At 39.6% G+C, this 20,975-nt stretch overlaps 1 protein-coding gene across 1 annotated transcript in view; it reads right to left on the bottom strand.

Moving 5' to 3' along the window:
• The window catches only part of klf5l (Kruppel-like factor 5 like), an 81,484-nt gene extending 61,954 nt beyond the window's left edge, over nt 1-19,530 (bottom strand). The window contains exon 1 of the mRNA XM_034177911.1: nt 19,259-19,530. Coding sequence (XP_034033802.1) covers nt 19,259-19,399 — 141 coding nt within the window. The 5' untranslated portion in view covers nt 19,400-19,530. The remainder of the gene's footprint in view (nt 1-19,258) is intronic.
• Between the last annotated feature and the right edge of the window lie 1,445 nt (nt 19,531-20,975).

The raw sequence follows: 20,975 nt of genomic DNA, 5'->3' as shown, positions 1-20,975 counted from the left end.
AGTTGATTTACAGACTTTGTTTCACAAGTTCATCAGCTGGCAGCAGGAACGAAGAGATAAGAATAAAGCAAACAATATTCCCGTGATGAGCCTCCGCTAGAGCTAACACCCGAGTGTGATTAGAGCAGCCCATCTTCATCAGCAGCCTTTTCTCTGCAGCAGTGACTTTCTCATGAGGTCGGATTTTACCATCCTCCCTACCTGCCCCGAGGCAGGCTATGGAGATGTGGGCCCTGCTCAGACAGGTTGGACAACATGCTGCTGTCACGACACACCAGCTTAGTTCAGCAGCCTTTTAAAACACCAACACAAAGAAAAACATCTCTGAGAAAATAAAGTAAGTAGGAAAAGACAAGAGAGGCAGGGTTATTTTTCTCCTTTAACCCACAACCTTCTATTGTGCGTTCTAAGAGCCCAAACACTCTTTAGATATTTTAAAAGACAAAAATGACGAGAGACTGAGGAGGAAAGAGGGAGAAATGGAGGTTAACAGTCAGAGAAACAAAGTAGACAAACACTGAGTGATCTGTTTGTTTGAGACGTCAACTGCGTGTGTGTTCACGGGGAACCAAAGGCACTTGAGGTAATCTTCTCAGGTTGCAGCTGTCACCGCAGTTGCCTGAGGGGCTAACTATAACTTAACATGGCGTCGTAGCTCTTTGTAATAATTTGAATATGGAGTAGAGGACACATCTTCCAGCAATGAGGAAAAAAGTAGAAAAGGGGGTGTTCACAATAATAGTAGTGTGGCATTCAGTCAGTGAGTTCATCAATTTTGTGGAACAAACAGGTGTGAATCAGGTGTTCCCTATTTAAGGATGAAGCCAGCACCTGTTGAACATGCTGTTCTCTTTGAAAGCCTGAGGAAAATGAGACATTCAAGACATTGTTCAGAAGAACAGCGTAGTTTGATTAAAAAGTTGATTGGAGAGGGGAAAACTTATATGCAGGTGCAAAACATTATAGGCTGTTCATCTACAATGATCTCCAATGCTTTAAAATGGACAAAAAACCAGAGAAACGTGGAAGAAAACAGAAAACAACCATCAAAATGGACAGAAGAATAACCAGAATGGCTACGGCTCACCCATTGATCAGCTCCAGGATGAACAAAGACAGTCTGGAGTTACCTGTAAGTGCTGTGACAGTTAGAAGACGCCTGTGTAAAGCTAATTTATTTGCAAGAATCCCCCGCAAAGTCCCTCTGTTAAATAAAAGACGTGCAGAAGAGGTTACAATTTGCCAAAGAACACATCAACTGGCCTATTGAGAAATGGAGGAATATTTTGTGGACTGATGAGTAAAATTGTTCTTTTTGGGTCCAAGGGCCACAGACAGTTTGTGAGATGACCCCCAAAACTCTGAATTCAAGCCACAGTTCACAGTGAAGACAGTGAAGCATGATGGTGCAAGCATCATGATATGGGCATGTTTCTCCTACTATGGTGTTGGGCCTATATATCGCATACCAGGTATCATGGATCAGTTTGGATACGTCAAAATACTTGAAGAGGTCATGTTGCCTTATGCTGAAGAGGACATGCCCTTGAAATGGGTGTTTCAACAAGACAATGACCCCAAGCACACTAGTAAACGAGCACAATCTTGGTTCCAAACTAACAAAATTAATGCCTCGCAGATGTGACGAAATCATGAAAAACTGTGGTTATACAACTAAATACTAGTTTAGTAATTCACAGGATTGCTAAAAAAGCAGTTTGAACATAATAGTTTTGAGTTTGTAGCATCAACAGCAGATGTTACTATTATTGTGAACACCCCCTTTTCTACTTTTTTTTTTTTTACTAATAGCCCAAATCATAGCCTTAAGAGTGTGCATATCATGAATGCTTGGACTTGTTGGATTTGTGAGAATCTACTGAATCTACTGGTACCTTGTTTCCCATCTAACAATAAGAAATACGAGGTCTGTGAGAAAAGTAACGGACGTTATTATTTTTTTCAAAAACTATATGGATTTGAATCACGTGCGATTACATCAGACATGCTTGAACCCTCGTGGGCATGCGAGAGTTTTTTCATGCCTGTCGGTTACGTCATTCGCCTGTGGGCAGTCTTTGAGTGAGGAGTGGCCCACCCTCTCGTCGATTTTTTCATTGTTTAGGAATGGCTCAGAGACTGCTGCTTTGTTTGATAAAAAATTTTCAAACCTGTAAGGCACAACGGAGTGGACACCATTCGATAAATTCAGTTGGTTTTCGGTGAAAATTTTAACGGCTGATGAGAGATTTTGGAGTTTTACTGTTGCCGTAAGGACGGCCCACGGCGCCTGATGGCGATCTGCGCACCGAGGCGTCGTCGTCTCGCTGTTTCTAGCTGAAAACTTCCTAATTTCAGGCTCTGTGGACCCAAGACGTTGTGAGATAACAGAGAACTTTCAGAAGAATTCAGGATCAGGAGTTTATCCAGACATTCCACTATTAAAGGAGATTTTGTAATGAAAGAACGTGCGGGCAGATTCGCATGTCGGGCCGGACCCGACCGCGGGGGTCGCCACAGGAAAAACACCTCCGTTGGAAACTTTAACGGACAAGTTGGAACATGCCCAAGCTGTTAAACAATTTCTCAGATACTCACTTGTTGAAAGCCATCAAAAGCCGCCTGAATTTTACAAATGGTTTTCAACACGGAGGTGTTTTTCCTGTCGCGGCGCAGACGGATTTGCCACGTCGTCACGGATCCGACTCGGCAAATTCGTCCGCACGTTCTTTCATTACAAAATCTCCTTTAACAGTGGAATGTCCGGGTAAACTCCTGATGCTGGCTTCTTCTGAAACTTCTCTGTTCTCTGACGATGTCCTGGGTGAACAGAGCTTTAAATTAGAATGTTTTCAGCTCGAAACAGCCAGACGGACGCCATCTCCGTCCGCGCCGATCCACTTTGTGGGCTGTGCTTAAAGCGAAAGAAACTCCACAATCTCTCATTAGCCGTTAAACTTTACACCAAAAACCAGCTGAATTTCTCGAATAGTGTCCACACGGATATCCCTCACCGGTCCTGAAAAAATTTGATAAAGCAACACGCGCCGCCTCCCTGCAGTGTCTCAGACAAAGAGATTCCGACGGGAAGGGGAGTCCACACCTCACTCAAAGCCTGCCCACAGGCGAATGACGTCACCGACAGGCATGACAAAACTCACGCATGCGCACGAGGGTTCAAGCTTGTCTGACGTAAAAACATATGAATCAAATCCATTTATTTTTTAAAAAAAAATTAAAAAGGACCGCTTTTTATATCACAGACCTCGTATACTCAAAACCTGGATTCATCTTTTTAGTCACATAGCACTACTATATATACATATATATATACATACATATATATACGTATGTATATATATACATATACATATACATATATATATACATATACATATACATATACATATACATATATATATACATATACATATACATATACATATATATATACATATACATATATATATACATATACATATACATACATATACATATATATATACATATACATATACATACATATATATATACATATACATATATATATATATATACACACACACACATACACACACACACACACACACTTTGCAATGGGATTAAACAAGTGCAAATTATAAAGAAGACAATGCACAAATGGCTGAGGGTATTTTAGCACTGAGTTATATTTTTAAACTGTTTTGGGTTAAACATTTCACTTAGGATTAAAAAGATTTTAATTGGTCTCCTGCTTGGTTTGATTGTTAAAACTGAGGAAGTGCATGGGGCAATCAAAAAAGACAGCGGTAAAATACTTCTCCTTGCAACTAAATACACAACATTTTAGGAAAGTACAATGTTGGATTTTAGTCAATATTTGACATGACGCCATTTCCAAACTTATTTTGGTTGATACCAACATATAAATGTTTGATCTTTGGTTTCTTTAACTACACTGAAGAACACCAAGTCTCTTCGGTAGTTACACCACAAAGCCCCTCTCACACAGAAGCTGTTTGCGTGGCATTTTAATGGCAACCAGTGGCATGCTATACTGGCCACTGACGGCGTGTCACCGCTGCCTGTGCATGTGTTTAATGTGCAAACACACACACACTTTTTATCACGGACGTGGAGGTTCTGAACAAACTGGTGCTTTCCGGCATGGCATGTGCATGGCACATTAATGGTGTGTAAGGGGTGACTACAACATGTGAAGTTGGTGCATGTTTGAACATTTATGATTACATGATTATTTTGCAAACTCAAATAAAAAAACAAGGAAATCATTGAAACATGATAATATGCAAATGATATGCATGTGGCAGATTTCAATTTCAGGCAAAATGGAAACAGTCAAATTAAGAACAATATGTTATTCTCTGTGAGTCACTAACAGCACTGTAACAAGCCAATGACACTCACCTCCTCTCTACTGCTCAAAATGAAACTGAAAATCCTCTGGTGCTTGAACAGGTTTGCATTATGCTTCCCTGAGATAATCTCACAAAATATTTGATACTGGAGACAAAAAAAACAAACAAAAAAAACACTCTTGAGCTCAGTTCAGTTCTATGAGCAGCACTGGTGCTGCATGCCACTGTTCACCACACTACAGAACTGTTTTGGGTTCTGGATGGCAACCAACCACACAGATAACTGGCTCTTCCTCACATTGGCAAAGAAATGTTAGCATTTTCTAGCCACTAGAGTCCTTAAAACTGACGCACCTGTGTGCTAGATCAAGCCGTGCAAATGATACACCTCATCATTGTTCACACAAAATAACAAAAGATAAATAAGTATTTATTTGGGACCCACAAGGCTGGAAAGAAAACTGACTGATTGGTTATAGTTAAAACTGTACAAACTTAAAATCCACACACACTGTGACTGTTAGGCATCCACTACACAAAATATGTATTATGTAATATTAAAAGCCAAGTGGCCTCTGTGTATGTGTGTGTCTGTACCTTTGAACTCGGACAAACTGGGGAGAGCTGACATTTGCCACTTGGTTTGCTTATGTGTTTTGATTCAAGGATGAACGTTGATAGGTCTAATATTTTTGGAGAAATTACGGCTATTACGTAACAACACACGCCATTCCAAATCATTACAAAAAGCTTGCATAATTTATTACCACCCTTGAAACATATCAGCTACATGTTTTATAAACACTGCCCAATCTAGAGCCCATGGATCCCCACGGGAAACACGCTAGTTATGTTTAATCCTTGACATGAACTTTAGCCGCTGCCATCATCTTCAGATACATGAAGCTGACAAACAACTTCAGCTGTCTTTTTTTTTTAACAGCACACTTTTGTTTGTTTCACAATCAAACTGATGTCCGTGCATTTCACATTTAGTACTGCAGGAAAACTTTGACAAGGGACCTAATTTCTGAAGGACCCATCGTGGATGTACTACATTTGGAATAAAAATTACTTTTGATTGTTTAACATTTTGTGGTCAGTCCACCTGCTTCCAAAGCAGAAGGTTCCTGGATCAAGACCACCCGTACCCATTCGCTATGTAACTGGAGTTGCACCAGGAAGGACATCCGGTGTAAAACTTGTGCCAAATCAACACAGTGATACATATCAAATCTGCTATGGTGTCTTTCAGCAAAATGGGAGAAGCCAAATGACAGAAGTCATCGATTGTACCCAGCTGAGTGCATAGGAGTCTTAAATGCAGTTTTACAACTTTGATCAAATATTATAAGTTAGTAACAACATTTTAAAACCTGCCCTCAGATGAAAAGGCAGCCAATGCTAAAATATTACTACAAATGTTTGAAAGCAGCTTAACAGATTATTTATTTGCATTTCTACATTTTTTTGTTGTTTCTCTCTGCTGATTTACAATTTAAAAATGGCTAACTAATGATACTGAGGTAATCAACCCCATACGGACTAGCTGCAATTAAACAGATCATTTTAAATTTTGATCACACGTTCATTTGATACAAACTGTTTATTCATCTTCAGTTCATGATAAGACTAATCAACAGGACTACAAATCTCTCAAAACTTTTTAATAACTTCTTTCTACACTGGACCAAAGAGATGATTTTCACCTCTTGCTGCAGCCTCCATTAACACGCAAATTAAGACATCATATTGTGCATCAAACACAGATTTTAACAATTCATAACGCAGGTATATCATCAAAACAAACAAACAAAAAAACACGAGACACGAATGTAACATATTCAGAAATGCCAACCTCATAACGACAGCAAAAAACCCAGAAGAAAGTTACTATTCCAAAGCAACAAGTGAAACTTTATCAACTACAATGCTGCCAATTACTCACAAAACTGAGAAATGTAACAAAAATCTTTTTCAATAGGATTTCTTAAAAAGATTTTATTATCATTTATACTGGATCCGTGATCCGCCACCTCTCTTGACTAACAAAATATAAAAAAAAAAAATCACTGCGATTGCTCTCACTGTCAATCACACCACCGCCCTCCTGTCTGCTGCGCGGAATTGCGCCAAATCTGGCAACAGGTCCAGAGGCTACGCTCGCTGTTTTGATCCGGATGTTGACCGTAGCCGCAGAGCTCCGTGGCCACCGAGAGACGACTTGGATTCTTTGCAGGTCCCGCATCCGTACCCCCGGAGGCAATGAGTGAAGGGAGAGCCACGCATTGTGTTCTGCATGTGTCTGTTTATAATCTTCTCGCACAGAAGAAAAAAGAGAGTGTTTACACAAGAGAGAAAAGTGAGAAAATGTTAATGCCTGTTTGAGAAAAGTGTGTAGTGAGGGGTTTTACAAACATCTATAATATGTGTAAAAAAATGCCGCGCTCACACCGGGCGCGATCAGACGCTACAAATTCGCGGGGGTCGCGTGACGACGGACGCGCCTCCTTCGCCCGGTGTGTCGCTCTGCTTGGGTGGACTTTCGCTGCGAAAATTCACCCCGGTGCGTCATCAAATAGGAGGAGCTTCCATTCCGCTCGGCGTCAAGTCATCATGACGGACCTTGATCACACGGAGCGAGTTGTTGTGAAAAGCTTCCAATACAGAGAGTATCATTATTTGCTGCACGAGCTGCGTGTGGATGATGGCCGCTTTCAGTGGTCCTTCCACCTCTGCAGGACCCAGTTTGAGGACCAACTGTCCCGTTCATGCGCACATGTAAACAATTAAAAAAAAGAAAGAAACTCCGCTGCTTGCTGCAGCTGGCTCTTCCCCCAAAAAACTCTGTCATAATTGTGTTTAGAAACCAGTCACCATTTGTTTTATACATCTGTGTAGTTAATAAAATATTCTCCACACAGACGATTCGCTCGTGCGCGCACGTTAAAAAGAAAGAAAGAAAGAAAGAAAGAAACTCTGCGGCTTGCTGTGAGGCTGCTCCTCGCTCTTTCCCCCCTCAAAAAACTCTGTCATAATTGTCTTTAGAAACCAGTCACCATTTGCTTTATTATAGTCAGTGATGGGCACAGATAACCAAAAAATTAACTTCGATAACAGATAATCAGATAACTGAAAAGTTATCTTCAATAAAGATAAAACAATAAACCACCCAAAAATGTATCGGAAGTTACAGATAACTGATAACAGATAAATTCCAATATTACCTCTGACACATCTACAACTAGTAGTAGAACAAATTTAATAGCTTACAATAATATTAAAAATAAAAACAGACCCCAACAATGAGACCACACTTTTCTTTCTACATTCTGCCCCTGCTGGAAGCTCTTATTTACTACAGCGCTCCCAACACAGAGGCACTCCAAGAGCAGCCATAAAACCAACTCTCTATCAATTATGACACTCCGGTCAGGTGCAGGTCTTGAAAAATAAAGTCATGCTGACTTATGGTTTTGATTATAAATAACATTAATACCGATAGAATAACTCCATTAATGTCAATTATGTCATTTGTACAAAGTTAAAATATAAAATATCTTTTAATGTTGAATAATGCACTAATTCTGAGGTTTTGTAGCAAACAGATCGCAAAGGATTCTGGGTAAAAGTGCCTCTTTTGGAGCGAGGCTGAGGGGAAGGCGAAGGGCTACAAAACCCTCCGTTTGGAGGGGTAGGAGGAGCTTACTGCTGTCTCTGAAAAAACAAACATGGCACCGAAAGAGCCGCACAAATGAAGCGGCTTTCATTACAAATTACGCTGTTTAGAAAGTTATAACTTGCCAAAAATCTTTACAGGCAGTTGTCTATGACAGCAGCGTGTATGCTGCTGGATGCATGTGCGTATGTTATCGTTCTGAAGAATATTGTAACGTTGCTCGTGCGCTGCGTTATAATGCACATACACACGAACGCTACGATAAGACACTTTTATAACTCACAATGGAGAAAATCATGATAAAGTGTAAGCACGTTAATTTGAATGTTCATAAATCTTTGGATAATATCAATCCCTGCTGTTGGATTTCAAGGTCTGTAACGTGTGTGTATTTTGTAAACAAATGGAGCCCTGAACACACTCATCTAATAAGCTTTTAGGCAGAAAATGAAAAGTTTCATCAATGGGAATAAGTTGGAAAATATATACACACACATGTATATGTGTAACACATAACCTGACGTCCTAATAGACTGATATTATTTGTCAAGGAAATTTCTAAAGGAAATAAGGCTGGATGCAAAAAATGGGAGAATTTGAAAAAGAAATAAGATTGTAATTCCATTAAAAAAGTGAAACTTGTATAATGTATACATTCATTGCACACAAAAAAAGCCATTTGCAAAGCCAAAAAGTTGATTTGACAATCATCTGACATAACCGGGGTCAAAATAAATAGAACACTGCTATCTACTGGTTCCCACATGCTTAGTGAACACTACTGACCAGTAGAGGCCTTGAAAACAAAATTCCAGATACAGTAATCCCTGTCTGCTACATTTAAAATGCGTGGAATTTAACAAACGCAAATAAAACCAACATCTATAAACACAGAGAATATATTCAAGAGAGTTTTAGGCACTAGAGTTTAATGCTGTTGTCTGTGGAGCCTGAACAGAGTGTCTGAAATGCATTTGTCCTGTCGTGATGTACTGAGATTACATCATCCTACCCAAAATGCATTGCGGGTCACAGGATGTGCTCACAAAACCTTAAAAATTAGCACATTACTTTAAAACTAAAACATATGTCTGATATTTTCACTTAATAAAACTCAGACATGACAGTAATTTTAAATAACTTGTCCAAAATTTGTTTGGTTAAAATTTGAACCAAAACTTAAAAACGTATGCCTCTGGATGACTTAGGTGATATCGGCAGCCTTTTGGTATGGTGTTAAAGGAAATGTTTTTTTTTCTTTTGGGGCTGTTTCTCTTTTGTCTGCACATGATTGAGATGCTTTTTATACAAGCGGCTCTCTTGTATTTGCAAAGGTTATGGCTGTGTGTCTGTTACAAAACTTTTAACAGGTGAGTGCTAAACTAATTTTAAAAATGCTTGTCGCTGTTCAGCTTTGTTTATTTTGTTTATCGGTTTAAAAGTTTAAAAGACCACAACTCACTCCGCATTCTTTACTGCTCACTGGTTTTACCATATTTACAGTACTGTGCAGAGGTATGGGGTAATACTTATAAAGGTACAACACAATCACTATCAGTAATGCAGAAAAGAGCTATAAGAATTATTCATAATACTGGCTATAGAGATCATACAAATCCACTATTTTTACAATCCAAATTCTTAAAATTCACAGACTTGGTTCATTTTCAAACAGTACAAATTGTGTATAAAGCAATAAACAATTTACTTCCAGCAAATATTAAAAATATGTTTTTTAACAGATCAGGGGATTGCAGTCTGAGGGGGAAATTTAATTTAAAGCATCAGTGGGCACGAACAACATTAAAAGGTTTCTGTATTTCTGTCTGTCGGGTGAGGATGTGGAACAGATTGGGAGTGGGGCTCAAGGAATGTCCAAGCATGAACCAGTTCAAACAGCGGTACAAAAATATGTTTTTTCTAGGTATAGGGAGGAGGAAGGGTAATGAGGGTTAGGGTGTTTTTGTTTTTTGCTTCGGCTTGTAAATATATAGTATTTTGTATGCAAGTAGGTATGTGTAGGTGTATATTTATGTTTGTGTGTATATATATATATATATATATATATATATATATTGATATCGGTTTAGGTGTGTAGGAATCTATGTGTATATGTGGCAAAGGGTATTACTGGTTGTGGGGAAGAAGGGGTAGGGATAAATAAGCTGATGCTTCACCCTACCCCTTTTCGGACATGTTGGGTACACAGTAAGAACTTTTTTGTTGTTGTCTTTACTGATCTATCTTGTAATTGTTGTTGTATCAAATGTTCGAAATAAACAGTTTTCATTCATTCATTCATTCAAAAGTTATTGGACAAAGATTAATCGGAAGATAATTGGTCCGATAATGGTTTTAAAGTTATCTAAACAGATAATCCGATAAATAAAACATTATCTTCAATAATTATCTGTTATCAGATTATCGGAAGTGTGCCCACTACTGATTATAGTACATCTGTGTAGTTAATAAGTAAAATAATCTCCATGGATGATTCCCTCGCGCGCGCACGTAAAATAAAAAGAAAAACTCCGCTCCCGCTGCTGTGGTGCTGCTGCTCGCTCCAAAAACTGCCATAATTGTGAAATAAAGGACAAAAGAGATAAGTCCTCCTCACAGGCTGCTACCAGAGACAGGACATGTTCACATCTTCAAACTCCAGACATCTCCACGTCACTACATATCCAGTCCCTGATTGGTCATCACAGCGCGACGAGACGAAAAAGTTCAGATTTTTCAACTTGGGGAGGAGGGCAACATGACGTGACGCAATATTGCGCCACAAACGCGCAAAACGCTCAAAATTGCTTCACTCGCGTCGCGCGGTTTGGCGCCAAAACACGTCCTTACATAGGGATTACATGGCAACCTGTGGCTGCAGTCACTCGCGTCGCGCCCGGTGTGAACGCGGAGAACTAACTCCCGCGATAAACGAGGGACCACTGTACATCATTAAACAGGAATTTGTACTCTATCCGGATTTGGTGTGACTAGTGTTATCAGGCCTACAATACATGCCCAGTTTATTTTCGGTGTGGCGCACAGCGTTGTTCACAAGCCCCCCCCCCCCCTTTTTTTTTTGCACCGGGGCCACCCATAATCTGCGCTCCGGGACCTCCCACTTTACAAATTAAGCACTGTGTGTAACGTATTATTAAAACCTTCACTGCACAGTTTATGCTCCATCCAGAGATAAACGACCAGTTTGTGCAATGTTTGTAGCCCTGCAGTTATGAGTTCCATTTGCACTTATTCAACCAAGTCAGCCAAGGCCATCCAAATGTCACAGCTCAAAATCCCAGCATGCCTTGCAGCACTTTGATCTCTTCATACCAGGTTCCTTCTTTGGAGCCACCTCAAAAAGATTTACAGAGCCACGAACAACTGTACAAGCTGTCAGACCTAAATATAAGAAGCTTGGGATCAGGGACCAGAGAAACGTTACACCACTGAGGAAGGCGGAGCACATCTACACCCAAGAACTAATAGACATTTGTGCTACAGTTCCACCAGAAACTCGGGGTCATAACTACAGAACTGATGAAGGAGATGAATTCATCTGATAGAAATGCAACATTGTTCAAATTTAAGACAAAGGTGGATGATCTACCATCCATAATATCTGACAGACAGATATTTGTCACAACATATAATGCTGCCAGTTTGAAGACCATCCTGATAATGACAGAATCCTGACAAAACTAGGTGGTTCGCTAAACTTTTATTTTGGGAAACACTTTACATGGTTAGAAAGTGCAACACAAATGTGTAAATGTTAAAACTTCTATGACTATGGTGGTGCATGTCTAGGACTTTTATTGTGAAAGGTCAGGATGGGAAGTGTGTTTCTATCTCCTTGTGGAAGTATTGACTGTGACTTCAGCGAAGCAAAGTTTTAGAAAAAGGATTTATCTAGCAGACAAAGTTGGTTTGGTAACAGCCGTGTTCTCATTGCTCATAAAACTCACTTTGCGAACCATTAATAATTAAAAGCTGCTTTACACACGTGCTTAAAAAATGGCAGCTGTAGAGAAAGCAGCCTTATAGCCATGTTTTAAAAGGTCTGACTGAAATCCAAATAGTAATTTGACAACCGCTTATTCCTGGAATGTGCACGAGGACCCTAAACTCCACCATGAAGGTCCCTAACTTATCCAATAGATTTCACACTTTCCTGGATTCACCTCCCAATGACACAGTAGTCTTTTGATGCCACCATTGGTGCTTTCCTGGCTATGCAAATATCTGAACTATCTATCATCATTGCAACATTACATTAACAGTCTTCCCAAAGATGTTAAAGCTGTCAAAGTTGTCACTTTGAAAATTAAGGTGAAGGAGGAAGCAAGCAGACTGCGTGCTTATATAAAAGCAACGAGTCCTTAAACACACGGATAACGATATTACTGTCTTAGAACAATGGTCACCAAACCTTTGTTTAAGCAGCAGCCACTTTTCATGCCAGAGTAAAAGCAAATATCTATGTGCTGGGTGGAGTGAGGGCATCCGTTGAACATACTGTACAAAGGTAGTCTGGTGAGTAAGGAAGGAGTCAAGGACTCCAGGTCTGGGTGCTGCAAAATGAACAGTGGTTTTTCAACAATCATGATGCCTGGGATCTACCATGAAATGCTGAAAGAAACAACCAATAAAAGCATCCGATGGCTAAAAATCATCACTGAACCAGGTGCATTCCATCAACGTTGTTTAAGAAATTGCGCTTAATTGAAGAGCCTGGCCTGGGTTGTGCAGCGATTTCCACTCGAGGCCTATTCCATTCAATGAACTGAAATCAAATGTATCTTGTGCTGCATGCTGCATTTGAAAGTGACCCTGTTGCAGGGACAGGCCCACTGACGGTGTGTACGACCCCTACCTGTGCTGCTGACATCTATGTGGACTTCTCATCTTTTTTATGGGCGATTCTTAGACTACGGGCACTTATGTCCTTTGAGCATATTGTATGAAAAACAGAAAAAAGGGGAAATTTCACACTTTTAGTTATCTTTACAATGAAAGGGTGTTAAGAAATTTGTTCTAGTAGTCTATGATGACTTTTTCACCTTTTTTCAGCATCATTATATGCAAATATTGCCGTTTTGTGCTTGTCCCACACCCAGACTTTTGATCTTCAATGATAAAAATGAATGGTAAAGAAACGTTTTTTCTAATGTTTTAAAATATCTCTGAATAAAATATCAGTAAAATAATCAAAACATAATTGGGGTATTCAATGTCATACAACTGTTGTGATTTTTTTAAACAAAATGTAGTTGTCCCACACTATTTCCACCACAACACTGTAATGTCCCTTTAAACAGTTTGTATGAAAGATTGTTTGGGTAGTTTCTATGGAGATAAACCTTGACATCAGAGCACATGTATATAGCGCCAAATCACAACAAACAGTTGCCCCGAGGCACTTTATATTGTAAGGCAATGGTGTGGTGGAAATGACATTTACAAGGCCAATAGTGCCCGTAGTTAAAGAATCACCCTTATATTATTATGTTGTTTGATTTTCTATTTTCTGTTTCTTCAGCTTTGTAAAAATTTGCAAAACCTTGTAATTATGAGAATGGCCTAAGCAGAGGGTCACCCCTTTGAGTCTGGTCTGCTTGAGGTTTCTTCCTCAATATCAGAAGTAGTTTTTCCTTACCACTGTCACCTGTGTGCTTGCTCTGGGGGTTGGTAAAGTTCGATCTTACTTGTGTGAAGCACCTGGAGGCAACTTTATTGTGATTTGGGGCTATATAAATGAAATAAGCTGATTTGAAGTAAACAGAACTGAATCTTGTAATTGGCAACTCTAGTGAGGCTTATACCAGCCTGTACATAAGCAGCCGAGTGTCAAAAACATGATATAATGTTAAAACCATGGTCAAAAGCTGAAGGCAAAGAAAGCCGCATTCTTCACAGCAGACCCCACTGATGGAACTGAACGAGACGTGCAAACATCTAGTCAAGAAAAAAGTAGTTTTATACATGGCCGTCTCAGTTTAATACGAGCCGTCACAAGAGAAGGATTAGTGCCACTTTCAGTCATCACATGTGTGAAACACACTGGTTTGAATACAGTAGTGGGATGTATTTATTTATTTTTCCCCATCATGGCTCATATTTTTGTGAGTAAGGGACAGTGGTGCGGATATGGGTGACGATAATGTGACCATGGTGAAAACTGGACAGAGCTGATTTTTGTGTTTCCGGTGGGAGGTGACACCAATAATTTAAGCTTCACAGTTATCCCGCTACAGACCAGGCTAATTCAGGAGCAGACACTACCATGGATAGTTAATCACAATGATGGAACCAACGTCTCATGTATGCAAGTGAGAATTAGGATTTTGTTTTAGACTTGTTGATGGAATACCTCCCAGCTCCATCTGATGGCTACACATTGATATTTGTCTTCCAGGTTCATGGTTGCCACAACAGATCCTGTACAGATCCGCACAGAGAATTGGCACTTTTCACACCTGTTGTCCTTCCTGATGCAACTCCAGTTGTAGGTAATTCTACGGTAATGGAATTACAATCAGAGCAATTTTTTTTTTTAAATGGTAAGAAAAATATGGCCAGATTTTTCCATCACTGTAATCTTGTTAACGTAGGATTGTCTTGCTACGTGAAGAAACATCCCCATGTCCTGGTCTTCCAAAGCGGTCTGCCAGCCAAGTACTACTAATCGTGACTTACTCTGCTTCTAAGATCTGATGGCATCAGGTGTTCACAAAGCAGATGGACTGCCGTCTGATGGCTAAATAAGCATGGCATAATAGTGTTTAGCTAATCTGTGAAAGCTTTAGGAATATCTGATGGCGACGTTCATGTGCAAATCAAACAAATACATTGGTGGTCATCCCTGTGTTCTTTGTGAAGACAAACCCATTTCTCACAGGTGCAGTCTTCACCACGGGGTCAAAAATTACAATTCTGTACTATAAATAATGAATGCAGACATATCGTGCAGCCCAAACAAAAGTTCCCTAAAATGTTATTCATCCATTAGTTCTGATTGTACTTTAATTTGCACAAAGGGCATACTGTGTCCCTTCCAGGTTGTGTTTTATTTTTGCCTTTGGATATAAAATTATATTTGCCGCACAAATTTTTGGTATCTTTCTTATTTTTTTTTTAAAGCAACTGACAAGTATATTATTTTGGCTTTTTGTTGCAGTGTTGACCATTCTTTACTTACTTTGACAAACCATACACCTACACATGGAAGAACAATGCGATTAATTGAAAATTTCAGTTGATATTCATTCATTCAGTTAATGAGGAAACCAGATAATGGCAGTACCTCACCGCCACCAGCTATTCACTGAGGTGTGATTTATGTGGCAGCCCCAGGTCAGCATAAGTCTGTTTCAATACCTGGTCTAGTTCCTGAAACATGGTTATTAATATATTTTACATGATGACTTGTGATTTGACTTTGACCTATGATTTTGACATAACCTGTGTTGTGAGATGACAATCCAATGAGTTTATCCACCAAATTTGACTGAAATTGATTTTTGTGTTTTTAAGATATCGCCACAGACAAACAAACAAAAACAGACAGACATGGCCATTACAATAGTCTCTTTTGTGTTTTGCAGAGAGGATAATAAATAAATGAAAAGGCATGTCTGCATAGATGTGTTTTTTTTTTTGGACTAAAATTATGTAATTTCATGACACTTAATTGATATCATAATATTACTTGTACCACATAACAACAAATGACGTTAAGCTTTTGATCCCCTCTGTAACCCTGTTGGTTGTGGAGATATCTGGGAAGATGCTGGTAGCTTTTTTTGACATCATGGTATCTTTGTGATGTCATCATCTATACCACTTGATGACAAATGATTTACTGACTGACATAAGCTTTACAAAGTGCTTGTATAGCCCAAATTGGTTGCTGTTATTTCCTGGAAAATGTGCTTTTTGGGAATAAATTTTCAATTACCTTCACCTTTGACTGATTAGTTCTAAATGTTAATCATCGCACCCAAAGGAATGTTCCTACAAGTTTGGTAAAAATCTGCTCATCTCTTTTGTGGTATTTTGTGCACAGAAAAACACACATTAATGATTACAATACCCGCTGGCTGTTGTCACACAGCGTAATTACACTTGAACATACACTTGCAGGCTAACTTTGATCTTCTCCACCTTGTGAGTGTGTGTGAGTGTGTGTGTGTGTGTGGGGGGGGGGGGGGGGGGGGGGGGGGAGGGAATTTTCATCACTCAACATTTTTGAAATGTTCAAGCATCAAGATTTGAAAAAGAATTTACCAGATTTTCTTGATCAACAGATGGAAAAGTGCAACAACAAGTAACCAATTTATCATTGTCTATCTGCTCATTAATAATGTGACCAAATGAGGAATTAACAGCTATTTCAGGTGCAGACATCACCAAAATAATAATAAGTAGTACTCTCCCAGTCACCTATAATTGTGAAACAAGAAGGGCACTCAAGGAGCACAAACCAGAGCTAAGCTAATTATTACTTGCCAACTGACAGCACACGCATTTCAAAGTTGACATTTGTAAGAACATAAAATAAGCTGAGATTGACCTCAGGATTATGAGCGCCTCCAATGTATGTCACCGAGTAGGAACGTTAAAGGCGGAAATATACTCGTTTTTAATCACGGGTTCATGTAGACAACCTGCTGAGTCATGAACGTAATTCTACACAGACCGGCCTACGCACTACGCATGTTACTGTAGGATTCCACCAGCAAGCACACGGATGTACTCAGATGAAGTAGAAAGTCCAGATTTGTATGCTGTAAATAAACATGAATCATGTAAATTTGGAAAATTGTGGACTTAGTCACACAACTTCTCTTAAAAATCTTCCACCAGTGTTTGCTGATAATTAATATCACCCCTAGTATTCATGTGTACACTGTATTGCAGTTTGCGGATGCATAGGATTCATTTCTGAAGACGTGCACATGTGATACACCAAGTCGATGCAGAATACACGAGGAAGCCTTCATGTGCACAGGAACACCAGTATTTCCCTTACAGTTTACAGCCCTGGCAGGCCGCCAGGTGAACAAGAACCTCCACACTCAAAAAAATAACTTATCAGTCAACATAATAAAATTATGGAAAGTATTTGCACCCATGTAAAATGCGTTAACTTAGTCAGAAACAATTTTGCAGAGTGACCTAAATGTAAATTTGTTGGGTCAACATGATGAATTTACGTTACTGTTACTTAATTACCATGGTTCAGGCCAACTAGATTTGTAAGGGTAAATGTAATAAAAAAGTAAGTCCCTTCAGTTGCTCCTTTGTCTGCACTTGGGGTCACCACCGCAAATCCAAGGTGGATCTGCATGTTGAATTGGCACATTGGAGAAATGTGACGGGTGGGGTTTGAACTAGGAACCTTCTGCACTGAAACCAAGTGCACTAACCACTTGGCCACCACCTCTGCGCTTGCTTTACCAAGGTGTCTGGCCTTAACTTCTGAAGAAAAAAATTGGGTGCACATGTGCCCTGAGATCTGTCAGTGATAACTAGTGGGATTCTGACATTAAATTTAGCTTTACCCAAATGTATACTGTTTGTATCCATGCAGTTATTGGTATTAGTGAACATGACACTGCGTGATCCCACTCTTACTCTTTAATATGAAAAATATCTTGTGTATTTTTCTGTGAAAAGTTGTCTCCCTTTCTTTTTTCTTTTTTAAAATCACAAATGCAGGATTGTGGCAGGTTTACATAAATAATGTGCACACAACTTAATTTTAGCTTTTGTGTTTCTGAGTCAGTCACATTTTTCCTTGTGATTTGCATCGGGGGGGACACAAAGTTAAAAGCAAGTATGTGTCACTATAAACAATATTTTTTTTTTTTATATTTTGACTGGAGCCAGCTCATCACCAGAACGGAATCACCACTTCACTGCCTTGAGGATTTGTCAAGTTGGTATTCTAAATCCGCAGAATAACTGGAACATACACAAATACCCAGTTTCACTTCCAGATATTCCCCTTAAATTTACTTCTCCACTTCCTGCACTAAATATGAAGAGTACTGTAATATTTCCATCATCAATTTAAAATGAAGACACTTCCAAAAGAAGTCCACGTTTCCTTCTTGTTTCGCAAATGGCAACCAGACAGTATTGTTGTATCATGTCACCAGCAGGTAATAAAACAATATTCACAAGCAGTTTTTTTTTTTAATCTGTTAACCTTGTAGCACATAAAACAGAAGAATTGTTTTCTTCACATTGTCAATCCAAAATACAATTTGCTCAAAGAATGTGGTCTTTTGCATCTTTAAAAATAGAACGTTATGGAAGGTTTTTAACACATGTAGGAAAGAAGCATTGATTTAGGTCAGAATATGATGCATACACTAATAGTCAACCTACATTATACAGTTACCACAACTATCTCACCACAAACCTTTGGTAATACCCGTCCATACGTCTCCACATGCCACGTCTTAAAACCCAAACGAACAGACACAATCACATAACCTCTACCCCCTGCTCCGTTTGCTGGAGGAGGTTAAGGGCCATTAACAGGATGTTTATGTGCACAGACGTGCACTTCTTTTAAAGAAAGCTTAGGATCCCCATATATTAAACTCCCATCAATATTATCGTCATTGATGGGTTACTTTTAATCTATCTTAGCTTTTGCATTGTATCACTACAGTATGTAGAAAAAATTAATATCCGCAATAAAATGCGTTGGCTGTCTGTGATTACCATTTATATCATTACTATTATTCTAAAAAATTGCCTTCAAACTACGCTGGAATGTCTACAGTACCCAACACAACGTTGGTTTCCATGGGGTTGACCTACAAAAGTTGTTTATGAGTGAGTTGTTTTGCAGAATATGAGCGCCAAACAGCCTACAGGTGAACTTACCTGTGTTTTCTAACATGTCAGGTGTCTGGTGTTGGACTTTAACCTGCCTGTACAGGTAAAAAAAAACAAAAAAACAAAAAACAACCTGATCTATTCAAGAAGAAGCAGTAGAACAACGTGCACCAAAGTGCCAACTTATTAACAGGTTATAATCAAAACAATTAAAAAACAAACAACAACAACAAAAAAACTTACATCCACAATGTCTAACAGACTTATTATGCAAGTAAGGAGAAGCCATAAAAAGAAAAGAGAAGCCGGACCACCGGTTCACCGGAAGTCCGGCCGCACTCAGCGGGGCGTCACAGACTCTCACCCCGGGTTTGACGTCCTCAAACACGGACGCTTCCTCGGCGCCGTCCGCTGCCGACATCCTGACCGGCTTCAGCTGCGTGAACACCGCCCTCTCCTCTGCGGGGTGCGGCGGATTCATAGCCAGTCCTACACTCGTTGCCATTAAAAATATCAACTTTCAAGCAGTATACGCCTTCAAATAACGCGTGTCTTAAAAAAAAACAGACTTGAAATATAACCGCGCCTTATTTGAGCTTAAAATAAGAGTCGAGCCGCTTGAGGACACAGAGCGCAGCCAACCGTTCTGACTCACAGGTAAACTTCACCTGAGCTCAAGTACGACCTGCTACCTGCTGGAATGACTGACAGGCACCAGAGCCAATCAAAACAAGGCGCGGGTCAGGCGACCCAATCAATTACGTGGTTAGGCGTGGCTCACCTGGGGACTTCAGATAAAGAATACGCAACAATTATATTTTTAACTGTGAGGAAAACTGATTCCCTCAGAATGACAAAAACAGAAAGTTTTTCAAAAGTCTTCAAAAAACAATAACAAATAAAGCTGATTTGACTCATCTTTCTTGATTAAACAGCTGTATTAATTTATTCTTTTCCACATAATTTGTTCAATAAGCCTATGAAGAAATAATTTGCCATTCCTTTACTTTTGTTTGTGCACTGATTTTCTGTTGCTTATTTTGGTCCAGGTTGTGGTGGCAGTAGTCCAAGCACCTCATTCCACACTTCCCTATACTCCGTCAAGTCCTCCAACACTTCCTGGAGGATCCAGGTTACCCTAGCCTCCTGCCAGTTGGCGGTGCCTGGAAGTCCTCCCTAGGTAGACAATCCGGGGGTATCCTCACCAAATGCCCAAACCGTCTCAAATGGGTCCTTTTGTACAAAGTGTAGTCCAACGCAAAGAAGCAGCGGCTCCACTCAGACTCCCTCCCGGTTATTCAAACCGCTCATCCTGTCCTGGATTGTAAACCCAAATACACATTGGAGAAATATTATTTTTGCCGCTAATATATCCCTGGTTTGGACTGCACAGTGGATTAGTGCTTTACACTGTCGCCTCACAACAACAGGTTCTATTACCGAAAATTATTAAAGACACAGAAACCAATATGTTCAGAGAAAACTTGAAAACACAATAAATATATGTCCAGAGGAAGGTCACTTAAGCACGCAAGTTCAGAAGCATGTGTTAGCCACCATGGCTAGGTAAACGATTATTTACTCATCAGTCATTTTATGAATGAATGCAGATGTTATTCCAAAAACAACAAGTTAACAAGCTCAGATGGCTAAAAACATGTTCCAATCAGATCACTTCTTGGAGCGCGCACCGGTGCTGCATGTTGCTGCATCCGCCAACATGATGGATCCCTCCTCAGTCCTAGGACAGACATCTACCCACAGTATGACCCATTTAAACACAAATTAATTTCAATCAATCAATCAATCAATTTTTTTATATAGCGCCAAATCACAACAAACAGTTGCCCCAAGGCGCTTTATACTGTAAGGCAAGGCCATACAATAATTATGTAAAACCCCAACGGTCAAAACGACCCCCTGTGAGCAAGCACTTGGCTACAGTGGGAAGGAAAAAACTCCCTTTTAACAGGAAGAAACCTCCAGCAGAACCAGGCTCAGGGAGGGGCAGTCTTCTCCTGGGACTGGTTGGGGCTGAGGGAGAGAACCTTGAATAACTTTATTCAAAAGAAATTTGAATA

The sequence above is a fragment of the Thalassophryne amazonica genome, chromosome 9 (assembly GCF_902500255.1).
Source record: "Thalassophryne amazonica chromosome 9, fThaAma1.1, whole genome shotgun sequence".
Taxonomy (NCBI): domain Eukaryota; kingdom Metazoa; phylum Chordata; class Actinopteri; order Batrachoidiformes; family Batrachoididae; genus Thalassophryne; species Thalassophryne amazonica.
The sequence above is the reverse complement of the archived record's forward strand: the minus strand, read 5'-3'. Positions and strand labels throughout refer to the sequence as shown.